The sequence below is a fragment of the Takifugu rubripes genome, chromosome 13, assembly GCF_901000725.2.
Source record: "Takifugu rubripes chromosome 13, fTakRub1.2, whole genome shotgun sequence".
NCBI lineage: Eukaryota > Metazoa > Chordata > Actinopteri > Tetraodontiformes > Tetraodontidae > Takifugu > Takifugu rubripes.
Window position 1 is genome coordinate 9,871,406 of NC_042297.1, and position 12,531 is coordinate 9,883,936.

The window sequence follows — 12,531 nt, forward strand, 5'->3', positions numbered from 1 at the left end:
CGTTCTGGCTTCCGTCCTGCCTCACCTGTGCTGTGATAGCGAGCTGCACGAGCGGGGCAACGTTTCTGAAAGAGTTACAGCGTGACTCTCAAACGGTTGTTATAACTCAGCGACGGCTGTATGTTCAGGGTCAGCCTATAGGTGATATTTGTTGGCTATTTTTTTGTGACATCATTTCCTGTGGTTGTCAAAAGTAACCTACAGCGCGCCTCTCTTTGGCAAAAGATGATATCTGTCATTTGTCTTGTTTCCTCTTCTAGCCGTGATGGAGGTGACGGTACCGGAGCAGCCAGTGGTGGCGCTGCACGGCAGGGACGCCACACTCAACTGCTCCTTCAGCTCCAACGCCCACTTCAACCTGTCGGATCTGACGGTTTTCTGGCAGCTGACAGACACCAAGCGCAGCGTGCACGGTTACACAGAGGGACGCGACCAGCTGGTGGACCAGGCCGAGGCTTTCGCCAACCGCACCAGCCTGTTCCCCTCTCAGCTGGGCCTGGGCAACGCCTCGCTCCTGTTGAAGGAGGTGGGGGTGGTCGACGAGGGCAGCTATACCTGCTTCGTCAGGGTGCAGGACTACGGCAGTGCTGCTCTGCTCCTGCAGGTGGCTGGTGAGTCCACTTCCGACGCTCCGTTTCCCTTCTTTCTGGTTCCCGCTTCGCTATTTCATTAAGAATCATGAAACTACACACAAGGTGGTCTAAATAATGTTACTGATAACGGTTGAGTTGGTGGAGTACTCGTGTAAATGATTTACTGGGCTTTAGTACTGAGATGGGTACAGCTTTCTCCTGATGTGAGGCGATCATCTTCTATTAAGCTTCTGTGGTGAAGTAAATCCTAATTTTAAATATATAACCATAAATAATAAACCCAATGTATCCCCCCCTCTCTAGTTTGCAATGCATTTTTTCTGTAATTGGTCTCTAAGCCCAAGCCTAGAGAAGTCCTGCCCTGACATAATCAGGGTTAGTTTCCTCAGATTGAACAAAAGTCCCCCAGAGCAACGGGGAATATTCTGCAATTATTTTTCCTCACACGCAGGTTTTCACTCACGTTGCCCACTAGATTAGAAGATCATTATGAAGGTTTCAGGAGTGATGCAAATTGAATGTTGTGGTTTAGGAGATCCTGTTTGATATATTGACCTGATAATTGCCAAATGCTGTTTAATGAGCTCATGTTTGCAGCCTACCATCACTGCACCTGGAAACAATTGAGCGGAACGGGATTTGACCTCGACGCTAATGCACACATTTAGGCTAGCAATTTAGCTTTGCAATGAACGGCATTCTACAGTCACCTCTGGAGAAGGTGATTTGCGACCATTTCCATTTCACGAGCCCTTAACTGCTGATAAACTGTATCTTCGAGTCTCCGGAAGAGTGTTTTTGGTCAATAAGTCCTGATTGTGGTCTCTGTCATGGTCAATATCTGCTGACTTTGATTATTAGCTGTTGCTATGGTCAATCAGCCAGCGCGAACATCTTCTCTGCCGCGCGACTGCATTGCCCACCTTCACATCCGAGAGCCTTTTATTTACTGATAATGATCCTGTGTGCCATTCCCCCCTTCTCCCAATTCTATATCTGTTGTGAGATTGCTCTCCTATTCTCTGAGGACGCATGCCTATTAGGCGGTGTTAATGAATAACACCCCCCCCCCCCCCCCTAACTGGGAAGAGAGAAAACAATGCCTCCAACAGTGACAAATTGGGTCCATTTTGTGCATGACTTATATAGACCTCTATATTTAGACAACATTTACAGTTACATTGTAGAATTCCTGCATGCTGTGCAGGGAGGAAATGAAAGGAGGCCTCGGTGGAAATCTCCCTGTCAGTCAAATGGGCAACCGGGAAAGTCGGTGTGTTTTTATGCCAAATGTGGAAAGTTGACTTTTGAAAAAGCAGCCCAAAGTTGATTCCACTCACCTTCAGCTCCACCCCATTGTTGGCCGTATGATGATTGGTTCTGGGAACGAGTCTTCCTCGCCACCTCCGCGCTCCCGATTTAGCCCCAAGGCACTGCAGAAACATGGTTTCATCCCAAGTTTGATGACCCACCCCTCACCTCCATCTGTCTGGGATCTCCCGTACCACAGGCTGAACTGTCCCAAATCTCTGAGTCAGTTTCTTCTCTCTCCATTTTCCACCTTGCACCTGATTTCCTTCCTGGAAATGGCCCAATGCCGTGGCTCTGCAGATAGAGTTAGAGCGCAGGGATGCAGCATCAGGATGTGCCACAGATGCTGCTGCCTGTGTGTGTGTGAGACCTTAAGCACTGTGTTATGCTAAGCTCCCTAAATATAATTAAGAATTTAATGGGAATCATGTCAAACTGTTCCCAGGGTGACTCTCACTGCAGCGAATCTAACTAATGTCGGTTTGTGTCTGCTTATCCTCTCCCCATCCTCACCCACCCCATGCAACATCTTTCCTACCTCCCTCACTTCCTGAACCCCCCCTTTCCCCCCCTGTTTTTCAGCTTTTTACTCCAAGCCCGTTGTGACTTTGGAGCCTGAATCCAATTTGCGTCCAGGGGATGAAGTGGCCCTGACTTGTGTGGCCTACGGTGGTTACCCTCAGGCCGACGTGATTTGGCAGGATGGAAGTGGTCGCAACCTGACAGACAACATCACAAATTCAGTGGTGGCCAACGAGGAAGGGCTCTTCACTATGACCAGCGTGCTCACGGTTGTGCTGGAGCCCAACAGCACCTACAGCTGCCGGCTGATCAATCCACTCCTGGGCGAAGAAGGCAACGCGTTTGTCACAATCACAGGTGGGTGATCTCTATCTTCGTAAGCAGCTTCTGGGGCTTTCAGTCAACTTTGCAACCTCCGTTCCTGTGCAACATAAACAAGCTAATGCTCACAGCCTAGCCTCTCGAAGATCAGCGTGCCCCAGCTGAGGTTAATCTTGTTTCGACTCGTGCGTAGACGCGATCTTGTTCAACCCAAGAAGTAACTAATCGATCCATCAGTTGAATTTAATAGTGAGGCGATTAAGCATTGTTTTTTTTTGTTTTTTTTAAATTCTGCCGTTGTCTGGCTGTGCCGACTAGCAGCCCACCGTCGACAAAATTAAATGTCCAATTACGGTTCAATAACTATAACCCTGCAGGTCCTGTTTCTCCATCAAATTACAGCAGTGTGGGGTGATTTCCCCAAGGATGGTAAAATAGCAATTCATTACATGGTTAGAAAAAAAACCCAACGCATTATTAAAAATCGAGTTAGGCGAAGTGATCAGTTTCCTAGAACAGAGGCACGACCTCCTGCTCGGTCAGACTTTGCTTCTCGCCGAGGTGTGTTTTTGACTCCGCGTTGCACAGGAGGCATCCCCTCTGCTTTAGCTAAGAAGATTGAGGGAGTTTCGGCGGTGGCTTTTGGTTGTGACACGCATCTTCACAGCCTCAAGCAAGGAAGTGTCGACTTGGACTTTGGATTAAACTACAAGCTGCGAGGGAATTGAATCTGCATTAATTGCTTGCGACTAAATAAAACGAATGGTCTTCTCAACCTGCCCCCCCCCCCCCCCCCCCCCATCCGCCTGGGTTCCCTCCTGTGTGCGCTGTGTTTAGTGCACGAAGCGGCTTGTACGGTGCGCCAAGGCCGAGCCTCTAATGGGAGCAGCGCTGTGTGAAATGGCTCATAAATAAGCAGAGGTGGCTTGAGTCGCCTCTCTAGACTGGAGCCGTTGCTAGAAGTTGGGCTGTTGAGGCAGAGGTCACAGCAGAGGTCAGAGTGTGCTGCTCCACTGGGCTGGGAAATGACTGGGCTGTCTGGAAACAGCATGGCCGACTGGCAGCGCAGGCTTACTGGAGTGCTCGGGGAGGGTGGCCTTTCTAACAGTTTGGTCAGCCTCTTTCAAAATAGTGCGGATAACCAGTCGGAGCGCCCATTAAAGGAGCTGGAAGGCATTAAACATAGGAAAAATGAAATACGACTGTAAGGCGGTCGTGTTGAAGTAGTCTGTGGCTGTTATTACCCTTTAACCTTTTGCTGGATCGATGTGGTGTTTGAGGTCTGGCTGAAATAGATCTGATTGTTTTCCTCCCTTTGATGTCCCTCATTTTGGAAAGCCGCAATATCGTTTTTATGTTTTCCCTCGTGGGGTACACAAATCAAGGTGAAACGGGAGGTGATTTCATTATTATTTATCGCTCTGCTTCCGTCGCATCGTTTCGCCCCACAGACCCGGTTGTTCTAATCACCTTTGTCGTCGGTTACCGAGGACGTTCCTCACGTGGTTACGCATCAGCACAAATCATGGAATTGTTCAAACTACCCGGTACAATTGTCCAAACTTTAAGTCAGGAAGCTCAAATGATCCCAAACACTTTGAGGCTTTGGTATTGCGGAGCGCTGCTCTGGTGATGAATCTGTGTTGCTGCGATTCTCTATTAGCTAAAATATGCATCAGCATGGTTGAAAAGTCTGGACACACTGAAAGATGAAGGACATTATCCTCCCTGATGACCTGTGGGTCGTTTACGACAGCAGAAGTGCATCGTGGGTGATGAGCCGTGGACAGATGAAATAGCTAAATAAGAAGAAAACTCACAGAGGCTGATTCTTAATTGGGTAATTCACAGATTAAAACCTTCCTGAAACTTCCTGAAATGAGATGTCAGGTAATGCTGTTTTGGGATTCGACGCTTTGTTTTGTGGATCTATGAACGTGCTAATGTTCCCTCATTGTTCCGCTTGCCTGCACGCCAGGTCCTACCTGCACGCCAGGTCCTACCTGCACGCCAGGTCCTACCTGCACGCCAGGTCCTACCTGCACGCCAGGTCCTACCTGCACGCCAGGTCCTACCTGCACGCCAGGTCCTACCTGCTCTGTCACTGACCAGGGTGAGACCAAGCTCCATAACAAGCTAACGCACCAGAAAGTAAAGTTTCACTTTTCCTCCCACCTGCGCTACGTTAATCCTCACACACGAGTCGCCGGGAACGCTTCCCCTGCGTTATCTAAAGGCCTGAATCTCCGTCCACAGCGTGGGTTCCAACGCCCAAAGGACCAGAACTTTAGTTTCTCCATTCTCTCTCTGGGATCCTTTAGTGAAGTTGTTGAGAAGAGAAAAGCGTAATTGAAAGAGTTCAGGCGCTCCCGTCTCTGTTCCCCTCTGTAACCACGACACGTTATCTGTTATTCTTGGTGCTAAGTAAACCTCTGATAGATGCTTTATTCGGGGAAACCTGGGACAAATCCAAAATAATAACTTTCCCAAAAAAAGCTGAATAAGCTCAAACTGTCTCCAGCTGTAGACGGCTCATCAATTAAAGGCCCGCTATCTGTTGCCGTGGTTCACTTTTCCAGAAGTTTTCCTCTCACAGATGAATGCGACCACAGTTGTTTCAGGTGTCCGCACGCTCCTCGGAAACACCAGCACTGCCTGATAACGGCCCGAGGCCCATTTCTTGTTCCTTTCCTGTGCCTTAATACTTATTTGAAACAACTGCACATTTGCATATGCTTACAGCTGGTGTGTGTTAAGCAGCGTCTGTAATTATTTCTGACCCAGAACTCCTCTCCGGGAGTCGCAGGCTCTGCGACGCGACGGTTGATGTGGCTCTCTGTGCACAATTAGAAACACGCCACATCGCGCATCCCGGGAACGGGTGGAATCTGCTTAACGCGCCGTGGCTGCCAGGAGGGCGTGAAGGAAAGCAGAGAGGAGCGGAGAGAACGGACGGGGGAGCGTGCTGAAATTTCACAACCGCCTCCATTTGAGAAATCGCCGCGGTGATTCAAACGTCTCCCCGGTCCAACTGGAGTTTTGAAAGGATAATCTGGAGGGAATGAACCCCTCGCCCAGCGTAGAGCAGCGGGACCGTCGTCCACGGTTACCCTGATCCAGTCACCACCAGTTTAACCAGCGCTCCAGGAGAAGCGGGACATGCACGTGTGCCTTCACCCTATAAAATCGGACAGTCTGGGGATGCTTATTTTATAAACGGGCCCGGCGTGGCTCTGCTGGAGCCCTGGAATGGGCCCTGCTTTGCTGGGTTGTGATAGATTTTGCAGCGGGCAGCAGTGCTTAGTTACAGCCAGAGCCACAGAACAGCTGGTATTAATGAACAGACCAGTGATGGAAGGGAGCAGATTCCGTCCTCAAATGAACCGTGGCTTGTCTGGGTGCCTACTGGTCCCCCTCCCCCCCCCCCCCCCCCCTCCTCCTCCTCCTCCACCTGTCTCCATGGCTCGCACGGTCTCACAGCCAACACTGACCTCTTTGTTCCCCTTAAAAAAATATATTTGAATTTTGGGGGGTGGAGAGGCGGAGTCCCGTCATTTTTACTGATCCGTTTTCTGAAAATGGCGCTTTAGCGATGCGGCTCGTCTGTGCAATTGTTACAGTAGGTCGTCTAATGGCTGGGATCCGGGACCTGTCATCCAGCACCCACTTACAGCACTGCCCCCACTCCGTCTGCCTGCTCTCCCGATGAGAACGGTGCCAATTCCCAGGCGTCACATGTGAGGATAGAGATATATTGTATAGCGTCGGGGGAAGGGGCGGGGGGGGGGGGGGACAGAGAGATGAGGCCTAAAGATAAAGAGAGAGGAAACGGAGTTAGGAAGGGGCGAGGGAGGATGACAGAAAGCAAGATGAGGAGCAAATGTTTGCTGAGCTCAGACTTGTAGCGCCGCAGCCTGACAGGCAGGAGTCTTACGGAGGGAAATTAGCCCATGTGATGCGGAAGGCATTCCTGGCTACCTGATGTGGATGTGGTTATCACTGGGAGCTGTGCAGGAAGAGCCTCCCAGATTGGTTCCGCCGCTGCAGCTCAGCCTACGTGGCTTCATGCTTCCCATGCTAACCAGCGTAAAGACGCTGTATGTGTCAGAGACCGGCCGACCTTTTTATCTAAACTGTATATTGATCAAGGCCTTTTTTTTTTTAAAATCCTCGGCTGTTTTCATCATTAGGAACTCGTCAATAATCAATGCTACACAATGATAACACTGTGCACGGATACGTGGGGTAAATGTTCCAGTTTCACTTTTGGTTTGAGCATCCAATTTAAAAAAAACTGTTAAACATAACTAGTTTGTGTGTGTCGTATTGTACAGACTTTTAAAAATGCATTGTGTATATGATGTTCTGGTACACCTGTTGCACATGTTTGTGATCTAATACCTTTAACTGTCTTATCTTTGGCCCATTACCCAAATTTATTTGAAATCCATTTAGCACTTGTTTTTTTTTTACTACTACGACTAACAAATTAAAACATGGGCATTGAAAATTCCCACAGTGGTGGCACTCCATGTGATTGATCCCTAAAGATGACCTTGTGCATTAAGATGATGCGCTGAGGTGATTCCAGGAAGAACGGGGCTGAAAGTGCCTCAGATGTCTGAAGGAATTCAAATGCGGCCGAGGCTGAACATGGATTTCTCTCCGTTGTTAAATGCATGTGAGCGATGAGTTTTCCAGAGGCTACAAGGTCTGTCGATTCCGATCGAACATCCGCGCGCTGTGATCCAATGGTTCAGTAGAGGAGGGAGAGTAGACTTGAGAGACTTGGATTGTGTATCACCGCGCAGCGGGAGGCAAACAAAGGATGACAAAACAGAGGAGAAAGTCTTTGTTTATTACCAAGGGGTCTAATTTTTCTGCTACCTACCAGCTGCTGTATCCGCACGGAAGCTATTTCCAGAGATTGCCCGACCCGATTTGATGGAAGGCCGGACTAAACAGGGGGGTCACTTGTACCCTGTTGTCTTCTCTGCACAGGAATAACTATGCATGGGATAGACAGTGTCACTAAGACTCACACTAGCCTTTTCTCTGGTCTTTTTCTACACCCGTCTAAAACATTCCCACTTTGCTGTCAGATCCATCCCGTTTCTCCCGGAGAGTCTTTTCTAATCCAATTTACTTTACTCCACGTCTTACGCTGCTTTTGTGGGGCGCATTTCCCCAAAGAGAACGCCTTTTTTTCCTTTTTTTTGCGCTACGGTCGTGGCGCGCGCACGCTAAACCAGCTTTCAAGGTTAAAAAACATCTTTAATTGCCGTATAAACATTGACCTTTACCGCGGAGAATCCAGCGCGGGTGCTCATGGTAAATGGTCTGTCCTAACCCGCTTGGCTATTTATTACGCTTAGAAGTTGCTTCATCTCATAGGAAGTGTTCCAGCTCGCCTCTCAGCACTCCCCCCTGCCTTTGTTGTTATGTGTCATGTGCTTGATCCTGACACGTTCCAAATAGCTACCTGTCAGCCCCGCTTACTTTTGCCGCGTTCTTTTCCACTCTCGTTTCCAAAAAGTCCCCCAGCGCGCCTTCCTGCGACGCTTGAGATCCGTCCTCTGAATGTCGTGATACGTATTGTAAACCCCCTAAAATCTGTTTTAAAGAATGCTGTTTGGCAGCTCGGAAACATTTGGGATGAAAAAGATTGCGGCGCCGTTGCTGAAGGGCTAAACAGAGAGTTGGACGGATCCGCTGCCTCACAATTTCTCTCATTAGTCTAACTGCTGTTGCGCAATTGCAGTAATTGTAAAGTTTCTGCCCCCCCCCCCCCCCCCCCCCCCCCCCCCCCTCTCTTTCTGTCTCTCTGTCTGATAGGTTGTTTTATTAAATCCCCTATCAGTCATCTTTGGGGGTTCTATGTTGCCCAAAAACATTTCCTCGCAGCGTTTGTGTTGATCCTTGTGCACTGAATAAGGGCTAATTTAAATGCAATTAGCAAAGCCTTCGGAGAAGCACAACAGTGGTATAAATGAATCTGTTGTCAGTAAAGCAGCAAACATGCAACTTCCCCAGTGGATTGCTGTATTAATTAGTGTCCAGTGCGTAAATAGGCCTTCTTACTCTTGCTGAATGTGTGCTCTGCCTTATCAGGAATCCAGCCAGGGAAAACAACTGAACAGACAAATGAGGTAATGCGGGCCATCCTAAATAAATGCAGGTAGCCGGCGCTAGCGCCATTGTTAGCGCATTCATTTCTATCAGGATTATTAATTATGGCCACTTGCTGGTGTCAGTGCTCTAGTACGCCTTCGCTGTTGAAAAGTTTAGCCTCCAATAATAACCTGAACAGGGTTTGTCATGCTCACAGTCTCCGTTTTCCCAACTTGCCGTCATTTTTTTTTTTCGTGTTTTTGCGTTCGGCTTGTATCTGTCAATGCCATTAAAAATCAAGGGTATATTTTGAGAGGAAGGCCTGGCCCACGCAGCACAGAGCCCAGTTAAAGTAAAGGTTTCTGTGCTGCTCTTTAAAAAAGTTACAATCAATGAGATGAGCTTTGCTTCTTCCTCTGTGTTGGGATTTATTTTTCTCTTTTTCCAGCCCAATTACTGCAATTCTCATTACTTTTTGACTGCACGTCCAGAAGAACTTTGCAACTCCGAGCTTGTTTAGCCTGGCATGAGAAAAAGATCAGAGGTCTCCGGCTCACCGCCCCATACGGCGCACCTTTAAGGAGCTGTAATACACACATTCCCCTGTTCAGAAACAGCGGCGTGACATCTTTATGCCTTCCTGTCACTGGTGGGACTCGCCTTCTCTCATTTGCTGTCCCCCCTCCTCTCCGTCCTCCCTTGCTTTCCTTTTCAGGACAGTATTTATGAGGGCAGTAAACTTACAAAAGCCCCTTTTTTTGTTATTGATCAGGTTCATTTTGAGTCGGACTCCGTACGAGCGCTGGGACCGGTGGAGCCCTGCAGTACATTTCACACAGTTTCCACTAAATCCTATAAGAAGGATTGGCTTTGGGAGGTCTGGCATGAGTCTTGGCTTCACAATATGAAATCATATTAGTTTCAGCTTAACGGAGTCGCTGGGAGAATAGCCACCCAAAATAAAATAGCGGGGCGCACCTTCACAGCTCGATTATTTAGCCATTCGTCTGGTGCCGCTGATGTTAAAACACCACAACTGATAACATCATGAATAATTGTCCTGCATCGGGGCGTCTGCAAGCTCAGTAAATTGCTTTGTTCTGGGAATGCAAACAGCCCAAATTAGTCTCTGGCTACACACAAAAAGCATTGTCTAGCTGCATAATGTGTTTTCAATGAGGAGGCTTCGAGAGATTCAGCCTATTTTGGTGATAGGCGGCGCTTTTCCTGGATGGCTCCGGTAATTGATTGCAAAGTGCGAAATGGAAGTTAAGGACGGCGGGATTGCAGCTGCGTCCTGGAGGGCAGAGAGTTCGTAGGCGCCGCCGCCGCGCTCACCGTCCTCTGGGCCGACAGCTCCACGTGAAAAGACATTAGCGCGCTGACTCATTGGAGGCTAACACACGCCTGTTAACACGCTCTCACTTCAACCCCAGTGTCAAATATCACAGTTTTAACTGTGATTAAGCCGCGCTCCTCATTACACAAGTTTGAATGGACAGCGACCCGCCATGACTCACGTCCCCTTCAGGTCGCATCATCATCTTCATACTGGCTCAGACTCCGTCTCCCCGGAGCTGGTACAGTCTTGCTGGTCTTACCACATAAATCCCGCATATACGTTAATTAGTTTTGTCTCTCGTTCCTCTTTCGGTGTTGCCGCAGCAGAGCCGAGACCTGCCAGCAGAGACGGCTTGGTGAGCTACAGTCCGGCGCTCTGTCACATGTATAATGTGTCTGTCTCTACGATTTCAGCCACTTACGCCCCCTTGATGAAGAGTGATGGGTCGTTTTCCTGACGTGCGTGCGACATGCTTGAAGCCACTGAGGTTAAACCTCCTGGAATATTTCAGAGTGGCATCGGCGTATGATCCGAAAGGTCCCCCCCTCAAAAAAAACCCCATGTGGTTACTACTCCGGTACCTGTGTGTTAAACAAGAGACTGCAAGCAGGTAGGAGTTAGCTTAGCCTAGCATTGATTTGCTCTATCTATAAAGAGGCTGTTTTCTCTGTATTTGTTACTGGTAAAAGTCGCAATAGTATATTTATTAGTTGTGGAATTTTAATTAGGCGTGAATGCAAATATGTGCGTTTCCCAAGATGTCAAAATTATATGTATCCAATTAATATGGAAATAGGGGTAACGAATACGTAATGGAAAAATCATAATAAATAATGGAACATATACTCTCATTTGTCGAGCGCTGCACTAAAAGCTCAAAAAATATGTGTCCCATTTTCAGTGATTTATCTTGTTTGGCATAGCAGAAATTGACTTCCTCAATAACACCCTGGGCCGGCGGACAACTGATGTCCTTGGATTTCAATATTTCACTGCATGTCGGTAAAGCCATGGGACATAATGTGATGACATTGTGGGCCCGATGATGTAACTGGTTATAGGTTTGAAATACAGTCCGTGCTGCTTCAGCAGAGCGATGACTTACACCCAGAATGGAACGCGAGTGTGTCCTGTTGTGCATTGTGTACCATGAGAAGAATTAGTGCCGGCGCTCCAAAAGCAGGTAAGGAAGCTGTCAAGGGTACCAAGTAAAATAGGATTCAAGTTGTAATCCCACACATTGTAAATCTGCCGTTGATTTACAAGAACGCCTTTAAATAATGCTGCTTCTGGATTTTTTTTTTCCCTTTTTATTTATCGTTGGGGGGGGGGAGATCCGCAGATGGATAGTGTGCATCTCTATGCTGTTGAAATGTGACAGAAAGGAAGAAAAGGAGAGCAAAATCGTCATTACTGCTGCTTCAAGGACATCCCGTTCCATTTGGAGGCGCTGCTAAAGACAGAAAAGACAGAGAAAGTCAAATGGAGAATAAGCCGAGCTGTTGCTCGGAGTAAACGTCAGTTGCATTACCGTTCTTAAGTGATATGGTTTTCTTAATGAAGAGTCTGTTCAGTCTTCCACGTTCATGCCTAAAAACCCGTTCTGGTGGAGAGCCTCCAAATCCTGGCCTTAATAATGCTGCCATGCTCAACCAGCAAAACCACCAAAGGTAATCCCATTGTCCTGAGATGGTACATCTTGATTTTAGATGATTTAAAGGTGATGCAATCGAAAGGCTGCGAAAGGCTCTATGATATCTGAAAAGATGATATCGTCTAAAAGCCTGGCAATACTGATACAACCTCACAGCTAGCCTAGCTTAGCCTATCTTCGCCTAGCCTCGTTTTAGCAGCAATTTTCTCTTCCATTGGTAACACAATGTCTCATGTTTGACATTGACTCACGCAGTCTCTGTCCGTTCTTAGCTGAATTCCCGAGAAATTTCCAGGGTCATTTCTATCAAAGATGGCATATTTCGAAAGGCGGCAGACAAAGTGCATTTAAGCGGCGAGTTGCGAGGAGCTCCATTTGACATTGACTTTGAAACAGCTCCTTTGCGAAAACTTTAAACTAATTGCTATAAGAACGACATTTAAGGGTGATTGAGTGCTTAGAAAGTTGTCTGAGGGACGGGCGGTTGTGTTCGGATGAGTTATTCTCCCTATCAGTGAAGGTGATGGAGCACAGGTGGAAATGCACTAATTTTTAGTTATAGTACTGAAATAGCAATAATGTATCTTAGCTGGTACTTTACCAGCTACCAATAATGAATATTTCACTCAGCTTTATATTTGTTGTGTGCTCCCTTTGTATACTCAAGTCCTTCCTGG

At 47.7% G+C, this 12,531-nt stretch overlaps 1 protein-coding gene across 3 annotated transcripts in view; it reads left to right on the plus strand.

Annotated features, from left to right (window-relative positions):
* The window catches only part of cd276 (CD276 molecule), a 47,903-nt gene that overhangs the window by 11,782 nt on the left and 23,590 nt on the right, over nt 1–12,531 (plus strand). For all 3 annotated transcript variants that reach the window (NM_001190365.1, XM_029845629.1, XM_029845628.1), the window contains 2 exon segments: nt 261–611; nt 2,487–2,783. In NM_001190365.1, the coding sequence (NP_001177294.1) occupies nt 261–611; nt 2,487–2,783 (648 nt within the window).